This window comes from Mytilus galloprovincialis, chromosome 9, assembly GCF_965363235.1.
Source record: "Mytilus galloprovincialis chromosome 9, xbMytGall1.hap1.1, whole genome shotgun sequence".
Lineage (NCBI taxonomy): Eukaryota > Metazoa > Mollusca > Bivalvia > Mytilida > Mytilidae > Mytilus > Mytilus galloprovincialis.
The window spans coordinates 87,268,771-87,291,974 of record NC_134846.1 but is presented as its reverse complement, the minus strand read 5'-3'; the positions used below and the strand labels follow the sequence as shown (position 1 = coordinate 87,291,974).

At 36.7% G+C, this 23,204-nt stretch overlaps 1 protein-coding gene across 3 annotated transcripts in view; it reads left to right on the top strand.

The window, feature by feature from the left end:
- LOC143046267 (uncharacterized) overlaps nt 1-7,165 on the top strand; it is a 172,443-nt gene extending 165,278 nt beyond the window's left edge. For all 3 annotated transcript variants that reach the window (XM_076219342.1, XM_076219345.1, XM_076219344.1), the window contains 3 exons: nt 1,884-1,934; nt 3,586-3,634; nt 5,869-7,165. In XM_076219342.1, coding sequence (XP_076075457.1) covers nt 1,884-1,934; nt 3,586-3,634; nt 5,869-6,067 — 299 coding nt within the window. In that variant the 3' untranslated portion in view covers nt 6,068-7,165. The remainder of the gene's footprint in view (nt 1-1,883; nt 1,935-3,585; nt 3,635-5,868) is intronic.
- Nucleotides 7,166-23,204: the final 16,039 nt, after the last annotated feature.

Here is a 23,204-nt window from a genome sequence, read left to right as displayed (position 1 = left end):
TCGTCCGTCGTCTGTCGTCCGTCGTCGTCTGGCGTCGTTAACTTTTACAAAAATCTTCTCCTCTGAAACTACTGGGCCAAATTTAACCAAACTTGGCCACAATCATCATTGGGGTATCTAGTTTAAAAAATGTGTCTGGTGACCCGGTCAACCAACCAAGATGGCCGCCATGGCTAAAAATAGAACATAGGGGTAAAATGCAGTTTTTGGCTTATAACTCAAAAACCAAAGCATTTAGAGCAAATCTGACATGGGGTAAAATTGTTCATCAGGTCAAGATCTATCTGCCCTGAAATTTTCAGATGAATCGGACAACCCGTTGTTGGGTTGCTGCCCCTGAATTGGTAATTTTAAGGAAATTTTACTGTTTTTGGTTATTATCTTGAATATTATTATAGATAGAGATAAACTGTAAACAGCAATAATGTTCAGCAAAGTAAGATTTACAAATAAGTCAACCTGACCCAAATGGTCAGTTGACCCCTTTAGGAGTTATTGCCCTTTATAGTCAATTTTTAACCATTTTTCGTAAATCTTAGTTATCTTTTAGAAAAATCTTCTCCTCTGAAACTACTGGGCCAAATTAAACCAAACTTGGCCACAATCATCATTGGGGTATCTAGTTTAAAAAATGTGTCCGGTGACCCGGCCAACCAACCAAGATGGCCACCACGGCTAAAAATAGAACATAGGGGTAAAATGCAGTTTTTGGCTTATAACTCAAAAACTAAAGCATTTAGAGCAAATCTGACATGGGGGTAAAATTGTTTATAGGGTCAAGATCTATCTGCCCTGAAATTTTCAGATGAATCGGACAACCTGATGTTGGGTTGCTGCCCCTGAATTGGTAATTTTAAGGAAATTTTGCTGTTCTTGGTTATTATCTTGAACATTATTATAGATAGAGATAAACTGTAAACAGCAATAATGTTAAGCAAAGTAAGATTAACAAATAAGTCTACATGACTGAAATGGTCAGTTGACCCCTTTAGGAGTTATTGCCCTTTATAGTCAATTTTTAACCATTTTTCGTAAATCTTAGTAATCTTTTAGAAAAATCTTGTCCTCTGAAACTACTGGGCCAAATTTAACCAAACTTGGCCATAATCATCATTGGGGTATTTAGTTTAAAAAATGTGTCCGGTGACCCGGCCAACCAACCAAGATGGCCGCCGTGGCTAAAAATAGAACATAGGGGTAAAATGCAGTTTTTGGCTTATAACTCAAAAACCAAAGCATTTAGAGCAAATCTGACATGCGTAAATTTGTTCATCAGGTCAAGATCTATCTGCCCTGAAATTTTCAGATGAATCGGACATTCCGTTGTTGGGTTGCTGCCCCTGAAATGGTAATTTTAAGGAAATTTTGCTGTTTTTGGTTATTATCTTGAATATTATAATAGATAGAGATAAACTGTAAACTGCAATAATGTTCAGCAAAGTAAGATCTACAAATAAGTCAACATGACCGAAATGGTCAATTGACCCCCTTAGGAGTTATTGTTCTTTATAGTAAATTTTTAACAATTTTCATAAAATTTGTAAATTTTTACTAACATTTTCCACTGAAACTAATGGGCCAAGTTCATTATAGATAGAGATAATTTTAAGCAGCAAGAATGTTCAGTAAAGTAAGATGTACAAACACATCACCATCACCAAAACACAATTTTGTCATGAATCCATCTGCTTCCTTTAATATTCACATAGACCAAGGTGAGCGACACAGGCTCTTTAGAGCCTCTAGTTTTTCATGTGTGAATTATCTGCTCTACATGAAACTTTTCTCAGTCATAGGGATAGTTCTCATTTACTTGTGGAGTCATAAATGGTTAAAGCTATTGAAGTCCATATTAAAGGTGTTAAATATTTGTATTTTATTAGCCCAGAAAAGTGGACCTGATTTTACAGAATTAAAAGACAAGCCAGAAAAAGGTTTGCAGAGAGTGTTGTAACAACTATCACTGTCTCGTGTCCTTTTTCTGCTCTATTTTAATAAAAATGGATAAAAAAGATGATTTTATTATTTAATTCTTATTTGTTTGTAAATTATTTTTTTTTTGCTTTGTAATATATGGTTGATAACTGTAATATGCTTTTTAGTTGTCAGCAACTATTTAATTTTTTTTAATTTATGTGTTTTGTGTCTATGATCAGTAGTTATTGTCAAACTTGCTTCTAACATGTGTGATTCTTGTATGAGAAAGGAAGCAAATGGTTTATAAATGCTTGACACAAAATCCTTAATTCGCTTTGATAAAATTCAATGCAAAGGAATAGCACTTATTAATGGCTGTTCCCCATCTCAACAGTTACAGTGAGGCCTTTTAAGCATGAAGTAATGCTCATGCCTAATTCAAGTTCAAGACGTCCCCAGTTTAGAACTGATAAATTTGCTTACAAGGTGTTTACTTTTTGCTTTTTTTAAACATGACTTTGTGACCTACTTGCCATTAAGGTTAAAATATGAGAGCATAAACCTCATTGATGGAGAAATTGTCCATTTCCTCCATACAGCGGTAGATCTGACAATGTAATTGGGAAGAATGGTAGACTAGTAACAAATGATATATGCTAACAGTGTGCAGTGCTGCTTTCTTTATAGATTTTTATTAGTAAATTTGAGTTATATCTTTCTAACCAATCTAGGAACTAATGAACATTGTTACTATGGATTCAGTTATTTTTGTTGGTACCTATAATTGTAGATTAAGGAATAACTGCATTCCCATGGATACTGAATTTTTTTGGTTAAAAACAAAGATTGAAATAAGTCCGTAACACATTTGTATTTTGTGGAAAAACTACTATAATCTGTTGATCACCTTTATCAATGAAATCAACAAAAAGTAGTACACCACTTATAATGATAAATCTACTGTTCCATATTTCTGAATAACACAACATAAATTGTTTTCTGCTATCTTAAAGAAGAGTCTCTGCAAATTGATTATACTTTAAAACATGAAGTATTGAAATTCATGTTGTACTGATGTAAAACGTCAGTGGCGGATCCAGCCATTTTAAAAAGGGGGTGTCCCCAACCCAGAGTAAAGGGATGTTCCAACTATATGCTCCCATTCAAATGCATTGATCGGCCAAAAAAAAGGGGGGGTTCCAACCCCCGGAACCCCCCCTGGATCCGCCACTGAACGTACATGTTTGAACAGTGGACACTGGACAGTAATGGTTGGGGTTAATTTGAAGGCTTGTTGTTTGTTTTGCTGTTGAAGCAGTGACTCTTGTTTGGTTCAACTTGCTATTGCATTGGATTTGAACTTTGATTGTGCTGAAATGCTAATAGAATATATATGGTTGATGTGCTTTATTTTAGAGTTTGAAATGTATTATTCAATATTAATTGAATTCTTTAAAATCTAAATTAGTGCATGCATGTTAAAACAATTACAAGTTTCCAGTGAAATATTTTTAAAATAATATAAAAAGTGAAAGAAGTTTGGATCAGCTTCTTTATTTTGATACAACTACTTTCCATAGTATGAAATTTCGTTTAAAATTGTTGTTGCATAGATAGATAACTTATTGTTTAAAACCAATTTGAAAATAATTGTGTTTCTATTTATAGATGATGACCAATCAGAAGGAGCTGAAGGAGGAGAGGTACAAAAAGCCAGGTAGGTCATAACTCAAAACCCAATACAAAAAGCCAGGTAATTTATAAGTCAAAACCCAATACAAAGGCCAGGTAATTCATAACTCAAAATCCAATAAAAAGGCCAGGTAAATAATAACTCAAAACCCAATAAAAAGGAATAGGGTTTTTATTGCAGTTCTTCATCTCAGAGTTACTGTCAAGTTTTCTACATTTAGCAAAAGCTCTCTCTTTGATGCAAGTTAAAGATATCCCTTAACAGAAGGAGAAGTTTGTTATACATGGATCAGACACTAACCCAATGATATAAACAAGTTTGTTATACATGGATCAGACACTAACCCAATGATATAAACAAGTTTGTTATACATGGATCAGACACTCACCCAATGATATAAACAAGTTTGTTATACATGGATCAGACACTCACCCAATGATATAAACAAGTTTGTTATACATGGATCGGACACTAACCCAATGATATAAACAAATTTGTTATACATGGATCACACTAACCCAATGATATAAACAAGTTTGTTATACATGGATCAGACACTAACCCAATGATATAAGTTTGTTATACATGGATCAGACACTAACCCAACGATATAAACAAGTTTGTTATACATGGATCACACTAACCCAATGATGTAAACAAGTTTGTTATACATGGATCAGACACTAACCCAATGATATAAACAAGTTTGTTATACATGGATCGGACACTAACCCAATGATATAAACAAGTTTGTTATACATGGATCACACTAACCCAATGATGTAAACAAGTTTGTTATACATGGATCAGACACTAACCCAATGATATAAACAAGTTTGTTATACATGGATCACACTAACCCAATGATGTAAACAAGTTTGTTATACATGGATCAGACACTAACCCAATGATATAAACAAGTTTGTTATACATGGATCGGACACTAACCCAATGATATAAACAAGTTTGTTATACATGGATCACACTAACCCAATGATGTAAACAAGTTTGTTATACATGGATCAGACACTAACCCAATGATATAAACAAGTTTGTTATACATGGATCAGACACTTACCCAATGATATAAACAAGTTTGTTATACATGGATCACACTAACCCAATGATGTAAACAAGTTTGTTATACATGGATCAGACACTAACCCAATGATATAAACAAGTTTGTTATACATGGATCAGACACTAACCCAATGATATAAACAAATTTGTTATACATGGATCAGACACTAACCCAATGATATAAACAAATTTGTTATACATGGATCAGACACTAACCCAACGATATAAACAAGTTTGTTATACATGGATCACACTAACCCAATGATATAAACAAGTTTGTTATACATGGATCACACTAACCCAATGATATAAACAAGTTTGTTATACATGGATCAGACACTAACCCAATGATATAAACAAATTTGTTATACATGGATCAGACACTAACCCAACGATATAAACAAGTTTGTTATACATGGATCACACTAACCCAATGATATAAACAAGTTTGTTATACATGGATCAGACACTAACCCAATGATATAAACAAGTTTGTTATACATGGATCAGACACTAACCCAATGATATAAACAAATTTGTTATACATGGATCAGACACTAACCCAACGATATAAACAAGTTTGTTATACATGGATCACACTAACCCAATGATATAAACAAGTTTGTTATACATGGATCAGACACTAACCCAATGATATAAACAAGTTTGTTATACATGGATCAGACACTAACCCAATGATATAAACAAGTTTGTTATACATGGATCAGACACTAACCCAATGATATAAACAAGTTTGTTATACATGGATCAGACACTAACCCAATGATATAAACAAGTTTGTAATACATGGATCGGACACTAACCCAATTATTTATACAACCAATCAACACGTAGGAGTCAACATACAGTCTTCAACAGTAAACAGGGGTCAATCAAAATATCTAGGATATTGTTGAAGTGAAAATGATAAAAAAGATATGTGTTCAAGGCCAAAATCTCTTAATAACATACAATATTAAAATACCGGTATGATAAATACTAACAAAAATAAGTAGAGAGATTTAATACAGATATTTTAATCAAAACTGCTATGTCGGTAGATATATTGGTATATTATTGAAACAGCACAACCATTGGCCATTGTACATATATATAAATCTGTGAAGTTGAAACTTATTGTTAAATGTCCCATATATCCTCAATGTTTATGTTTTCAGAATGGTAATGACAAAACAGATTCATACAACCACTGTACTAAAAGATGGACAAGAGCAGACCACTGTACACGAGGAAACAAATGTACAAGAAGATGACACTCCCAATGTCCTACGCGAGAGCATGCAAGGGATTATTGACCAGTTTATGGAGCAGCCACCACAACAGGAAAAACCAACATCACATGAAACTGAAATCTAAGGAACTCTTACCAAAGTCGGAATTCTCCAAGATTTGTTTTTAACTTTGAGGCCCAATAAGGGATCGTATTACATTTTATCTTTTTGTTTTTTCATCCAAATGTTGAGAAACAATTTATCATTTAATCACAAAGATATACTAGGTACTCAGTTACACAAATTGCTTTATAAAGGATTTATAAACAGTGAAAGTTGGAATGCTTAATCATTGTAATCATTGTAATCAGTGTTTAGAAGGGCATAATCAGTAAAATCATTCTCTTGTGTCAAATATATACCACTCTCCTGATTTGTAAATGTATTTGCATGTCAAATATAGATCTGAATTTTTATTGTCATATATTTATAATTCATTAGAGGGTATACAACTATTCATTGTATTGAGGTGCTGTATTAATGATAGCTTAGAGATGTTAATTTGGAAATGTGCATGTAATAAATATTTCTAAAAAGTAGGTGTGTGTGTGTGCACTTTGAATTGACCAATAGACATCATTGTTATATGGAGGTTGTATCCCCTCAACTTTCGCTTTTGTTATTAGTATGTCATGTTTTAGCATAGGTTTATTATTATTAGTAATGTTAATTTTATAAAAAATCATGTAAACTATTACATAGTTTTATTGCCTTAACTTTTAGCTAAGTTATTTGTTTTGCTTAACATAAGATTGATTATCAATCTAACTGGTCTTTCCAGTTAAGCTATTAAGTAGATAATTAACCAGTCAGAAATTCACACACATTTGATAGTTCTTGCCATTTAAAGCTTTTATATTTGCCTAACCAGACTGTCTTGTATTCAGATCATAGTTCAATGCAAAGCACTCATAGTAATACTCCTTCTGTTTCGTAGTTCTCATTTTTTTGTTATTTTGCTTTTTTATACAAAATGAAGGATATATTAGGTGTAGATTGCATTTTTATTTTTCAATGGATAAAAATCTATCTGGCATTAAGTTTGAAATATTCCATAGCTTTTTTGCTAATTGTCTTTTCATTGAATTTGAAGAATCAAAATAAGAACCATCAGAAATGTTGTTTTGTAAAACTGAATCGTGATTGGTGAATTATTGTTTAAATAAATAGCTTAAAAGTGTTATTTGTTTTCAGTATTCCTTTTGCCATTTTTTATGTGTCAATCCTCTAACAATGTTTTTGTCCTGAACATTAATTGAAAACAATATCAGGGATACAAAATGAATTGCACATCAGTTTAATTTTCAAGTATTGGTGTACTGTAGATTCGTTATTTGTTTGATACCAACATTTGTGGATTTCGTAAGAACAGGTGAACCACGAAATTAAATGTTCAACAAAAAACAAATTTTCTATAGGCTTGTGCACAGACCTCTTCAAACCCACAAAATTAAACCCTCACGACAAGCATGTTTTCCTTAATCCACGAAAAATTGATAACCACAAAAGTCACTTAAGCAAAGCAAAAATATAACACAACTTGAGGAAAATAAACTTCAGTGATAAACTACAGAGACATGCACATAGTATATATCTGTCCCTCTTAATTTGACCTTTAAGTCTCATAATATATTAAAGAAGATGTGGTATGATAGCCCGATGAGACAACTCTCCACAAGAGACCAAATGACACAGAAATTAATAACTATAGGTCTTGATCAACAAATCTAACATATTTAAAGTTTTAAAAGAATACAGTAAAATCAAATTAAAGCATGGAGTGGAGCTTTTATTAGACCTGAACAGGTAAACACTCTGTAAAACAGAGTGGAGCTTTTATTAGACCTGAACAGGTAAACACTCTGCAAAACATGGAGTGGAGCTTTTATTAGACCTGAACAGGTAAACACTCTGTAAAACATGGAGTGGAGCTTTTATTAGACCTGAACATGTCAACACTCTGTAAAACATGGAGTGGAGCTTTTATTGGACGTGAACAGGTCAACACTGTAAAACATGGAGTGGAGCTTTTATTAGACCTGAACAGGTAAACACTCTGTAAAACATGGAGTGGAGCTTTTATTAGACCTGAACAGGTAAACACTCTGTAAAACATGGAGTGGAGCTTTCATTAGACCTGAACAGGTAAACTCTGCAAAACATGGAGTGGAGCTTTTATTAGACCTGAACAGGTAAACACTCTGTTAAATATGGAGTGGAGCTTTTATTAGACCTGAACAGGTAAACACTCTGCAAAACATGGAGTGGAGCTTTTATTAGACCTGAACAGGTAAACACTCTAAAACATGGAGTGGAGCTTTTATTAGACCTCAACAGGTAGACACTCTGCAAAACATGGAGTGGAGCTTTAATTAGACCTGAACAGGTAAACACTCTGTAAAACATAGAGTGGAGCTTTTATTAGACCTGAACAGGTAAACACTCTGCAAAACATGGAGTGGAGCTTTTATTAGACCTGAACAGGTAAACACTCTGCAAAACATGGAGTGGAGCTTTTATTAGACTTAAACAGGTAAACACTCTGTAAAACATGGAGTGGAGCTTTTATTAGACCTAAACAAGTAAACACTCGGTTAAATATGGAGTGGAGTTTTTATTAAACCTGAACAGGTAAACACTCTACAAAACATGGAATGGAGCTTTTATTAGACCTGAAGTGAGGTAAACACTCTGTAAAACATTGAGTGGAGCTTTTATTAGACCTGAACAGGTAAACACTCTGCAAAACATGGAGTGGAGCTTTTATTAGACCTGAACAGGTAAACACTCTGCAAAACATGGAGTGGAGATTTTATTAGACCTGGACAGGTAAACACTCTGCAAATAACAAGACATGCATTTCTCCTACATAATTCTTGACAGTGGCGCTTAAAATAAGTTTAAAGTCCAGATCAAATACAAATTTAAAGAAGAATGGAGAACCAAAACATCAGATGAATCCTGCCAGACAGACATGATCATTCTATACACCAAATATAGATGACCAATTACTTCTTTTATCTGAAAAAGACCAAACCATAAAATTGAGGTCATTAGGTTAGAAGAAACCTACCAGACAAACATCTACCTTACAACCATTCTATTCACCAAATATAGTTAACTTATACCTTAACTAGAAAAAAAATGAAGTAAAGATCAGGCAGACATATTCACCTTAAAATCATTCTATACACAAAATATAATAGACCTATTGCTTTTACCTTTAATAGAATCTTGACCGTGAAAACTGAACATTTACCAATGAACTATGAAAATGAGGTCAAGGTCAGATAAACCCTGCCGAACAGACAGACATGTACACCTTATATTCATTATTTACACCAAATTTATGTGACATATTACATTCATCAATGAGGTAGCTAGCCTGCTGCTAACATGGGCGTCAAGTTGGTTACCTATTCCCTATTCCCTATTCGTTACCTATTCCCTATTCCCTATTCGTTGCCTATTCGTTACCTATTCCCTATTCCCTATTCGTTACCTATTCGTTACCTATTCCCTATTCCCTATTCGTTGCCTATTCGTTACCTATTCCCTATTCCCTATTCGTTACCTATTCGTTACCTATTCCCTATTCCCTATTCGTTACCTATTCGTTACTTATTTGATTTTTAATATCCTTCCCCCTTTTTAATTATGGCATGGAATAGTTTAATATGGCTGCCGTTACCATGGAAACGGCACAATTGTGAAAAAAATGAGCTTTTGGTTTTTGGTGAACTGTTTGGATATGCTTCAACTCAGAATCATCATATTTTAAAACAATGTAGGTGCCCACTATATACAGGTGTTGGATGATTTTGGCGATCATTGGAACTACTATGTTGCCATGGAAACTACACCAAAATTTTCAAAATTCTAAAAATGCTCAAAACTTCATGAAACTTCACAGTAATGATGAGCAACATTGGAGTTGGAATTTCCAAAATAGGTCTTGTTACCATGGAAACAATGCAAAAAGGTCAAAAATTTCAAAAATAAGAATTTTCCACAAACTGGATGAAACTTTACAGGAATGGTAACTGGCATAGGCAGAGTTGGATTTTGAAGTTAGAATTTTCAAAATGGCCGCCGTAACCATGGAAACAGCAAAAATATCAAAAATTCAAAATGTTCAAACTTAATGAAACTTTGCAAAAATGTTACTAGACATCTGTAGATGCTCTCTTTGACTTTGGAATTGTCAAAATGGCTGCCGCTCACCTGGTAATAGGGGGAAGGGGTGCCTTCCGTTATTGCTAGCAATTACAAATCTAGTTGTTAATAGTCTTACATATGGTAATAGTTCTGAATTGGTTGAGGTAAAATGATCTTTTTATGACCTATTTATATGTGTTTGTGCTCAACCGATCCTTTTACTTCATGTTCGATACGCATTTGTTCCTTACTTGTTTTTTTTATACGTTCTACCTTTTAACTGCTTTATGTCCGTATGTTTGAAGATGGATCTTGGTTCGACGGGATGAAATCACCGTGTTAGCGCTTGCAAAAAAAAGAAGATGTGGTATGATTGCCAATGAGACAACACTCCACAATAGACCAACATGACACAGAAATTATCAACTATAGGTCACTGTACGGCCTTCCACAATGAGCATAGCCTAAACCGTGTAGTCACCTATAAAAGGCCCAGACATGACAACCTCACACAATTCAAACAACAAAACTGACGGCCGTATTTCATATACCAAAAAATAAACGGATATATGTAACACAAAAACAAACGATAACTACTTAATTTCAGGCTCTTGTCTACGGACAGGCACATACTAACATAATGTGGTGGGGTTAAACATGTAAGCAGGGTCTACATCGTTTCGGAGCATGCTATTACCTTGTTGAATTCGTTCCATAACTCCCTTATAATTCGCTTGTAATGCGTGTATCATACGTTGCACCTTTTAAAACATGATTTTTAATTGTTTTGTTGTCTCTGGTGGTAGATTTGGGTTCTTACAGGTGATATAACTCTATAACCGCATTTGTACCTGTTCCAGCGCTCGGATAATACCCTGTTACTTTTTCGTTCCTGATTCGCTTTTAATACGCGGGGTATACGTTGCACATTGAAATAAATCGTTTTTTAATTGTGTTTATGTCTCTGGTGGTAAGAATGTGTTCTTAGAGATGAAATGACCCTATTAGCACGCATGTACCCGTTCCAGCGCTCGGTTAATACCCTGTTACCTATTCGTTACCTATTCGTTACCTATTCACTTATAATACGTTTGTTGTACGTTGCACCTTTTAGAAAAGGATTTTTAATTAAGTTCATATCTCTGGTGGTAATAATGTGTTCTTTTAGATGAAATACCCCTATTAGCGCGTATGTACTCGTTCCAGCGCTCGGATAATACCCTGTTACTGATTCGTCCCCTATTCGCTTTTAATGCGCGGGTCATACGCTGCACCTTGAAATAACTCGTTTTTCAATTGTGCCCATGTCTCTGGTGGTAACAATGTGTTCTTAGAGATGAAATGACTCTATTAGCACGCATGTACCCGTTCCAGCGCTCGCTTTATACCCTGTTACCTATTCGTTACCTATTCACTTATAATACGGTTGTTGTACGTTGCACCTTTCAGAAAAAGGATTTTCAATGGTGTCCGTGTCTCTGGTGGTAACAATGTGTTCTTAGAGATGAAATGATCCTATTAGCGCGTATGTACCCGTTCCAGCGCTCGATAAATACCCTGTTACCTATTCGTTACCTATTCACTTATAATACGTTTGTTGTACGTTGCACCTTTTAGAAAAGGATTTTTAATTCAGTTCATATCTCTGGTGGTAATAATGTGTTCTTTTAGATGAAATACCACTATTAGCGCGTATGTACTCGTTCCAGCGCTCAGTTAATACCCTGCTACTTATTCGTTCCTTATTTGCTTTTAATGCACGAGGTATACGTTGCACCTTGAAATAAATTGTTTTTTTAATTGTGTTCATGTCTCTGGTGGTAACAATGTGTTCTTAGAGATGAAATGACCCTATTAGAGCGCATGAACCCGTTCCAGCGCTCGCTTAATACCCTGTTACCTATTCGTTACCTATTCACTTATAATACGTTTGTTGTATGTTGCACCTTTTAGAAAAGGATTTTTAATTGTCTCCATGTCTTTTGTGGTAACAATGTGTTCTTAGAAATGAAATTACCCTATTCGCGCGCATGTACCCGTTCCAGCGCTCGGTAAATACCCTGTTACCTATTCGTTACCTATTCGTTACCTATTCACTTATAATACGTTTGTTGCACGTTGCACCTTTCAGAAAAGGATTTTCAATGGTGTCCGTGTCTCTGGTGGTAACAATGTGTTCTTAGAGATGAAATGACCCTATTAGCGCGCATGTACCCCTTCCAGCGCTCGGTAAATACCCTGTTACCTATTCGTTACCTATTCGTTACCTATTCACTTATAATACGTTTGTTGCACGTTGCACCTTTCAGAAAAGGATTTTCAATGGTGTCCGTGTCTCTGGTGGTAACAATTTGTTCTTAGGGATGAAATGACCCTATTAGCGCGCATGTACCCTTTCCAGCGCTCGATAAATACCCTGTTACCTATTCGTTACCTATTCACTTATAATACGTTTGTTGTACGTTGCACCTTTTAGAAAAGGATTTTTAATTCAGTTCATATCTCTGGTGGTAATAATGTGTTCTTTTAGATGAAATACCCCTATTAGCGCGTATGTACTCGTTCCAGCGCTCAGTTAATACCCTGCTACTTATTCGTTCCTTATTTGCTTTTAATGCACGAGGTATACGTTGCACCTTGAAATAAATCGTTTTTTTAATTGTGTTCATGTCTCTGGTGGTAACAATGTGTTCTTAGAGATGAAATGACCCTATTAGAGCGCATGAACCCGTTCCAGCGCTCGCTTAATACCCTGTTACCTATTCGTTACCTATTCACTTATAATACGTTTGTTGTATGTTGCACCTTTTAGAAAAGGATTTTTAATTGTCTCCATGTCTTTTGTGGTAACAATGTGTTCTTAGAGATGAAATTACCCTATTAGCGCGCATGTACCCGTTCCAGTGCTCGGTAAATACCCTGTTACCTATTCATTACCTATTCGTTACCTATTCACTTATAATACGTTTGTTGTACGTTGCACCTTTCAGAAAAGGATTTTCAATGGTGTCCGTGTCTCTGGTGGTAACAATGTGTTCTTAGAGATGAAATGACCCTTCTAGCGCGCATGTACCCGTTCCAGCGCTCGATAAATACCCTGTTACCTATTCGTTACCTATTCACTTATAATACGTTTGTTGTACGTTGCACCTTTTAGAAAAGGATTTTTAATTCAGTTCATATCTCTGGTGGTAATAATGTGTTCTTTTAGATGAAATACCCCTATTAGCGCGTATGTACTCGTTCCAGCGCTCAGTTAATACCCTGCTACTTATTCGTTCCTTATTTGCTTTTAATGCACGAGGTATACGTTGCACCTTGAAATAAATCGTTTTTTTAATTGTGTTCATGTCTCTGGTGGTAACAATGTGTTCTTAGAGATGAAATGACCCTATTAGAGCGCATGAACCCGTTCCAGCGCTCGCTTAATACCCTGTTACCTATTCGTTACCTATTCACTTATAATACGTTTGTTGTATGTTGCACCTTTTAGAAAAGGATTTTTAATTGTCTCCATGTCTTTTGTGGTAACAATGTGTTCTTACAGATGAAATTACCCTATTAGCGCGCATGTACCCGTTCCAGCGCTCGGTAAATACCCTGTTACCTATTCGTTACCTATTCGTTACCTATTCACTTATAATACGTTTGTTGTACGTTGCACCTTTTAGAAAAGGATTTTTAATTCAGTTCATATCTCTGGTGGTAATAATGTGTTCTTTTAGATGAAATACCCCTATTAGCGCGTATGTACTCGTTCCAGCGCTCAGTTAATACCCTGCTACTTATTCGTTCCTTATTTGCTTTTAATGTACGAGGTATACGTTGCACCTTGAAATAAATCGTTTTTTTTAATTGTGTTCATGTCTCTGGTGGTAACAATGTGTTCTTAGAGATGAAATGACCCTATTAGAGCGCATGAACCCGTTCCAGCGCTCGCTTAATACCCTGTTACCTATTCGTTACCTATTCACTTATAATACGTTTGTTGTATGTTGCACCTTTTAGAAAAGGATTTTTAATTGTCTCCATGTCTTTTGTGGTAACAATGTGTTCTTACAGATGAAATTACCCTATTAGCGCGCATGTACTTGTTCCAGCGCTCGGTAAATACCCTGTTACCTATTCGTTACCTATTCGTTACCTATTCACTTATAATACGTTTGTTGTACGTTGCACCTTTCAGAAAAGGATTTTCAATGGTGTCCGTGTCTCTGGTGGTAACAATGTGTTCTTAGAGATGAAATGACCCTATTAGCGCGCATGTACCCCTTCCAGCGCTCGACAAATACCCTGTTACCTATTCGTTACCTATTCACTTATAATACGTTTGTTGTACGTTGCACCTTTTAGAAAAGGATTTTTAATTCAGTTCATATCTCTGGTGGTAATAATGTGTTCTTTTAGATGAAATACCCCTATTAGCGCGTATGTACTCGTTCCAGCGCTCAGTTAATACCCTGCTACTTATTCGTTCCTTATTTGCTTTTAATGCACGAGGTATACGTTGCACCTTGAAATAAATCGTTTTTTTTAATTGTGTTCATGTCTCTGGTGGTAACAATGTGTTCTTAGAGATGAAATGACCCTATTAGAGCGCATGAACCCGTTCCAGCGCTCGCTTAATACCCTGTTACCTATTCGTTACCTATTCACTTATAATAAGTTTGTTGTATGTTGCACCTTTTAGAAAAGGATTTTTAATTGTCTCCATGTCTTTTGTGGTAACAATGTGTTCTTAGAGATGAAATGACCCTATTAGCGCGCATGTACCCGTTCCAGCGCTCGATAATTACCCTGTTACCTATTCGTTTCCTATATTATAAGCGAATAGGTAACGAATAGGTAACGAATAGGTAACAGGGTATAAACCGAGCGCTGGAACGGGTACATGCGCGCTAATAGGGATAATTTCATCTCTAAGAACACATTCTTACCACCAGAGACCTGAACACAATTAAAAAACGATTTATTTCAAGGTGCACCGTATACCCCGCGCATTAAAAGCGAATAAGTAACGAATAGGTAACAGGTTATTTACCGAGCGCTGGAACGGGTACATGCGCTCTAATGGGGTCATTTCATCTCTAAGAACACATTGTTACCACCAGCCATGAACACAATTAAAACACGATTTATTTCAAGTTGCAGCGTATACCCCGCGCATTAAAAGCGAATAGGTAACGAATAGGTAACAAAATTATTTACCGAGCACTGGAACGGGTACATGAGCGCTAATAGGGTCATTTCATCTCTAAGAACACATTGTTACCACCTGAGACATGGACATAATTGAAAATCCTTTTCTAACAGGTGAAACGTATAAAAAAATGTATTATAAGCGAATAGGTAACGAATAGGTAACGAATAGGTAACAGGGTATTAACCGAGCGCTGGAACGGGTACATGCGCGCTAATAGGGTAATATCATCTCTAAGAACACATTCTTACCACCAGACACCTGAACACAATTAAAAAACGATTTATTTCAAGGTGCACCGTATACCCCGCGCATTAAAAGCGAATAGGTAACGAATAGGTAACTGGTTAATTACCGAGCGCTGTAACGGGTACATGCGCTCTAATGGGGTCATTTCATCTCTAAGAACACATTGTTACCGTCTGAGACCTGGACATAATTGAAAATCCTTTTCTAACAGGTGCAACGTATAAAAAAATGTATTATAAGCGAATAGGTAACGAATAGGTAACGAATAGGTAACAGGGTATTAACCGAGCGCTGGAACGGGTACATGCGCGCTAATAGGGTAATTTCATCTCTAAGAACACATTCTTACCACCAGACACCTGAACACAATTAAAAAACAATTTATTTCAAGGTGCACCGTATACCCCGTGCATTAAAAGCGAATAGGTAACGAATAGGTAACAGGTTATTTACCGAGCGCTGGAACGGGTACATGAGCGCTAATAGGGTCATTTCATCTCTAAGAACACATTGTTACCACCTGAGACATGGACATAATTGAAAATCCTTTTCTAACAGGTGAAACGTATAAAAAAAATGTATTATAAGCGAATAGGTAACGAATAGGTAACGAAAAGGTAACAGGGTATTAACCGAGCGCTGGAACGGGTACATGCGCGCTAATAGGGTAATTTCATCTCTAAGAACACATTCTTACCACCAGAGACCTGAACACAATTAAAAAACGATTTATTTCAAGGTGCACCGTATACCCCGCGCATTAAAAGCGAATAGGTAACGAATAGGTAACAGGTTATTTACCGAGCGCTGGAACGGGTACATGCGCTCTAATGGGGTCATTTCATCTCTAAGAACACATTGTTACCGTCTGAGACCTGGACATAATTGAAAATCCTTTTCTAACAGGTGCAACGTATAAAAAAATGTATTATAAGCGAATAGGTAACGAATAGGTAACGAATAGGTAACAGGGTATTAACAGAGCGCTGGAACGGGTACATGCGCGCTAATAGGGTAATTTCATCTCTAAGAACACATTCTTACCACCAGAGACCTGAACACAATTAAAAAACGATTTATTTCAAGGTGCACCGTATACCCCGCGCATTAAAAGCGAATAGGTAACGAATAGGTAACAGGTTATTTACCGAGCGCTGGAACGGGTGAATGCGCTCTAATGGGGTCATTTCATCTCTAAGAACACATTGTTACCGTCTGAGACCTGGACATAATTGAAAATCCTTTTCTAACAGGTGCAACGTATAAAAAAATGTATTATAAGCGAATAGGTAACGAATAGGTAACGAATAGGTAACAGGGTATAAACCGAGCGCTGGAACGGGTACATGCGCGCTAATAGGGATAATTTCATCTCTAAGAACACATTCTTACCACCAGAGACCTGAACACAATTAAAAAACGATTTATTTCAAGGTGCACCGTATACCCCGCGCATTAAAAGCGAATAGGTAACGAATAGGTAACAGGTTATTTACCGAGCGCTGGAACGGGTACATGCGCTCTAATGGGGTCATGTCATCTCTAAGAACACATTGTTACCACCAGCCATGAACACAATTAAAACACGATTTATTTCAAGTTGCAGCGTATACCCCGCGCATTAAAAGCGAATAGGTAACGAATAGGTAACAAAATTATTTACCGAGCACTGGAACGGGTACATGAGCGCTAATAGGGTCATTTCATCTCTAAGAACACATTGTTACCACCTGAGACATGGACATAATTGAAAATCCTTTTCCAACAGGTGAAACGTATAAAAAAAATGTATTATAAGCGAATAGGTAACGAATAGGTAACGAATAGGTAACAGGGTATTAACCGAGCGCTGGAACGGGTACATGCGCGCTAATAGGGTAATATCATCTCTAAGAACACATTCTTACCACCAGACACCTGAACACAATTAAAAAACGATTTATTTCAAGGTGCACCGTATACCCCGCGCATTAAAAGCGAATAGGTAACGAATAGGTAACTGGTTAATTACCGAGCGCTGGAACGGGTACATGCGCTCTAATGGGGTCATTTCATCTCTAAGAACACATTGTTACCGTCTGAGACCTGGACATAATTGAAAATCCTTTTCTAACAGGTGCAACGTATAAAAAAATGTATTATAAGCGAATAGGTAACGAATAGGTAACGAATAGGTAACAGGGTATTAACCGAGCGCTGGAACGGGTACATGCGCGCTAATAGGGTAATTTCATCTCTAAGAACACATTCTTACCACCAGACACCTGAACACAATTAAAAAACGATTTATTTCAAGGTGCACCGTATACCCCGTGCATTAAAAGCGAATAGGTAACGAATAGGTAACAGGTTATTTACCGAGCGCTGGAACGGGTACATGAGCACTAATAGGGTCATTTCATCTCTAAGAACACATTGTTACCACCTGAGACATGGACATTATTGAAAATCCTTTTCTAACAGGTGAAACGTATAAAAAAAATGTATTATAAGCGAATAGGTAACGAATAGGTAACGAAAAGGTAACAGGGTATTAACCGAGCGCTGGAACGGGTACATGCGCGCTAATAGGGTAATTTCATCTCTAAGAACACATTCTTACCACCAGAGACCTGAACACAATTAAAAAACGATTTATTTCAAGGTGCACCGTATACCCCGCGCATTAAAAGCGAATAGGTAACGAATAGGTAACAGGTTATTTACCGAGCGCTGGAACGGGTACATGCGCTCTAATGGGGTCATTTCATCTCTAAGAACACATTGTTACCGTCTGAGACCTGGACATAATTGAAAATCCTTTTCTAACAGGTGCAACGTATAAAAAAATGTATTATAAGCGAATAGGTAACGAATAGGTAACGAATAGGTAACGAATAGGTAACAGGGTATTAACCGAGCGCTGGAACGGGTACATGCGCGCTAATAGGGTAATATCATCTCTAAGAACACATTCTTACCACCAGACACCTGAACACAATTAAAAAACGATTTATTTCAAGGTGCACCGTATACCCCGCGCATTAAAAGCGAATAGGTAACGAATAGGTAACTGGTTAATTACCGAGCGCTGGAACGGGTACATGCGCTCTAATGGGGTCATTTCATCTCTAAGAACACATTGTTACCGTCTGAGACCTGGACATAATTGAAAATCCTTTTCTAACAGGTGAAACGTATAAAAAAATGTATTATAAGCGAATAGGTAACGAATAGGTAACAGGGTATTAACCGAGCGCTGGAACGGGTACATGCGCGCTAATAGGGTAATTTCATCTCTAAGAACACATTCTTACCACCAGAGACCTGAACACAATTAAAAAACGATTTATTTCAAGGTGCACCGTATACCCCGCGCATTAAAAGCGAATAGGTAACGAATAGGTAACAGGTTATTTACCGAGCGCTGGAACGGGTACATGCGCTCTAATGGGGTCATTTCATCTCTAAGAACACATTGTTACCGTCTGAGACCTGGACATAATTGAAAATCCTTTTCTAACAGGTGCAACGTATAAAAAAATGTATTATAAGCGAATAGGTAACGAATAGGTAACGAATAGGTAACGAATAGGTAACAGGGTATTAACAGAGCGCTGGAACGGGTACATGCGCGCTAATAGGGTAATTTCATCTCTAAGAACACATTCTTACCACCAGAGACCTGAACACAATTAAAAAACGATTTATTTCAAGGTGCACCGTATACCCCGCGCATTAAAAGCGAATAGGTAACGAATAGGTAACAGGTTATTTACCGAGCGCTGGAACGGGTGAATGCGCTCTAATGGGGTCATTTCATCTCTAAGAACACATTGTTACCGTCTGAGACCTGGACATAATTGAAAATCCTTTTCTAACAGGTGCACTGTATAAAAAAATGTATTATAAGCGAATAGGTAACGAATAGGTAACGAATAGGTAACAGGGTATAAACCGAGCGCTGGAACGGGTACATGCGCGCTAATAGGGATAATTTCATCTCTAAGAACACATTCTTACCACCAGAGACCTGAACACAATTAAAAAACGATTTATTTCAAGGTGCACCGTATACCCCGCGCATTAAAAGCGAATAGGTAACGAATAGGTAACAGGTTATTTACCGAGCGCTGGAACGGGTACATGCGCTCTAATGGGGTCATTTCATCTCTAAGAACACATTGTTACCACCAGCCATGAACACAATTAAAACACGATTTATTTCAAGTTGCAGCGTATACCCCGCGCATTAATAGCGAATAGGTAACGAATAGGTAACAAAATTATTTACCGAGCACTGGAACGGGTACATGAGCGCTAATAGGGTCATTTCATCTCTAAGAACACATTGTTACCACCTGAGACATGGACATAATTGAAAATCCTTTTCTAACAGGTGAAACGTATAAAAAAAATGTATTATAAGCGAATAGGTAACGAATAGGTAACGAATAGGTAACAGGGTATTAACCGAGCGCTGGAACGGGTACATGCGCGCTAATAGGATAATTTCATCTCTAAGAACACATTCTTACCACCAGACACCTGAACACAATTAAAAAACGATTTATTTCAAGGTGCACCGTATACCCCGCGCATTAAAAGCGAATAGGTAACGAAAAGGTAACAGGTTATTTACCGAGCGCTGGAACGGGTACATGCGCTCTAATGGGGTCATTTCATCTCTAAGAACACATTGTTACCGTCTGAGACCTGGACATAATTGAAAATCCTTTTCTAACAGGTGCAACGTATAAAAAAATGTATTATAAGCGAATAGGTAACGAATAGGTAACGAATAGGTAACGAATAGGTAACAGGGTATTAACCGAGCGCTGGAACGGGTACATGCGCGCTAATAGGGTAATTTCATCTCTAAGAACACATTCTTACCACCAGAGACCTGAACACAATTAAAAAACGATTTATTTCAAGGTGCACCGTATACCCCGCGCATTAAAAGCGAATAGGTAACGAATAGGTAACAGGTTATTTACCGAGCGCTGGAACGGGTACATGCGCTCTAATGGGGTCATTTCATCTCTAAGAACACATTGTTACCGTCTGAGACCTGGACATAATTGAAAATCCTTTTCTAACAGGTGAAACGTATAAAAAAATGTATTATAAGCGAAAAGGTAGCGAATAGGTAACGAATAGGTAACAGGGTATTAACCGAGCGCTGGAACGGGTACATGCGCGCTAATAGGGTAATTTCATCTCTAAGAACACATTCTTACCACCAGAGACCTGAACACAATTAAAAAACGATTTATTTCAAGGTGCACCGTATACCCCGCGCATTAAAAGCGAATAAGTAACGAATAGGTAACAGGTTATTTACTGAGCGCTGGAACGGGTACATGCGCTCTAAAGGGGTCATTCATCTCTAAGAACACATTGTTACCACCAGACATGAACACAATTAAAACACGATTTATTTCAAGTTGCAGCGTATACCCCGCGCATTAAAAGCGAATAGGTAACGAATAGGTAACAAGATTATTTACCGAGCACTGGAACGGGTACATGAGCGCTAATAGGGCAATTTCATCTCTAAGAACACATTGTTACCACCTGAGACATGGACATAATTGAAAATCCTTTTCTAACAGGTGAAACGTATAAAAAAATGTATTATAAGCGAATAGGTAACGAATAGGTAACAGGGTATTAACCGAGCGCTGGAACGGGTACATGCGCGCTAATAGGATAATTTCATCTCTAAGAACACATTCTTACCACCAGAGACCTGAACACAATTAAAAAACGATTTATTTCAAGGTGCACCGTATACCCCGCGCATTAAAAGCGAATAAGTAACGAATAGGTAACAGGTTATTTACCGAGCGCTGGGACGGGTACATGCGCTCTAATGGGGTCATTTCATCTCTAAGAACACATTGTTACCACCAGAGATATGAATTTAATTGAAAATCCTTTTCTAAAAGGTGCAACGTACAACAAACGTACTATAATTGAATAGGTAACGAATAGGTAACGAATAGGTAACAGGGTATTAACCGATCGCTGGAACGAGTACATATGCGCTTATAGGGGTATTTCATCTATAAGAACACATTATTACCACCAGAGATATGAACACAATTGGAAATCCTTTTCTAAAAGGTGCAACGTACAACAAACTTTTTAAAAGCGAATTAGAACGAATATTTAACAGGGTATTATACGACCGCTGGAACGGATACAAATGCTCTTATAGAGTTATATCACCTCTAACAGCCCAAATCTTCCACCAGAGACAACAAAACAATTGAAAATCATGTTTTAAAAGGTGCAACGTAAGATACACGTATTATAAGCGAATTATAAGGGAGTGATGGAACGAATTAAACAAGGTAATAGCATGCTCCGAAACGATGTACACCCTGCTTACATGTTTAACTCTACCACATTATGTAAGTATGTGCCTGTCCCTAGACAAGAGCCTGAAATTAAGTAGTTATCGTTTGTTTTTGTGTTACATATTTCCGTTTATTTTTTTGTATATGAAATACGGCCGTCAGTTTTGTTGTTTGAATTGTATGAGGTTGTCATGTCTGGGCCTTTTATAGGTGACTACACGGTTTGGGCTATGCTCATTGTTGAAGGCCGTACAGTGAACTATAGTTGATAATTTCTGTGTCATTTTGGTCTAATGTGGAGTGTTGTCTCATTGGCAATCATACCACATCTTCGTTTTTACACAAGCGCTAACACGGTGATTTCATCCCGTCGAACCAAGATCCATCTTCAAACATACGGACATAAAGCAGTTAAAAGGTAGAACGTATAAAAAACAAGTAAGGAACAAATGCGTATCGAACATGAAGTAAAAGGATCGGTTGAGCACAAACACATATAAATAGGTCATAAAAAGATCATTTTACCTCAACCAATTCAGAACTATTACCATATGTAAGACTATTAACAACTAGATTTGTAATTGCTAGCAATAACGGAAGGCACCCCTTCCCCCTATTACCAGGTGAGCGGCAGCCATTTTGACAATTCCAAAGACAAAGAGAGCATCTACAGATGTCTAGTAACATTTTTGCAAAGTTTCGTTAAGTTTGAACATTTTGAGTTTTTGATATTTTTGCTGTTTCCATGGTTACGGCGGCCATTTTGAAAATTCTAACTTCAAAATCCAACTCTGCCTATGCCAGTTACCATTCCTGTAAAGTTTCATCCAGTTTGCGGAAAATTCTTATTTTTGAAATTTTTGACCTTTTTGCATTGTTTCCATGGTAACAAGACCTACTTTGGAAATTCCAACTCCAATGTTGCTCATCATTACTGTGAAGTTTCATGAAGTTTTGAGCATTTTTAGCATTTTGAAAATTTTGGTGTAGTTTCCATGGCAACATAGTAGTTCCAATGATCGCCAAAATCATCCAACACCTGTATATAGTGGGCACCTACATTGTTTTAAAATATGATGATTCTGAGTTGAAGCATATCCAAACAGTTCACCAAAAACCAAAAGCTCATTTTTTTCACAATTGTGCCGTTTCCATGGTAACGGCAGCCATATCAAACTATTCCATGCCATAATTAAAAAAGGGGAAGGATATTAAAAATCAAATAAGTAACGAATAGGGAATAGGGAATAGGTAACGAATAGGTAACG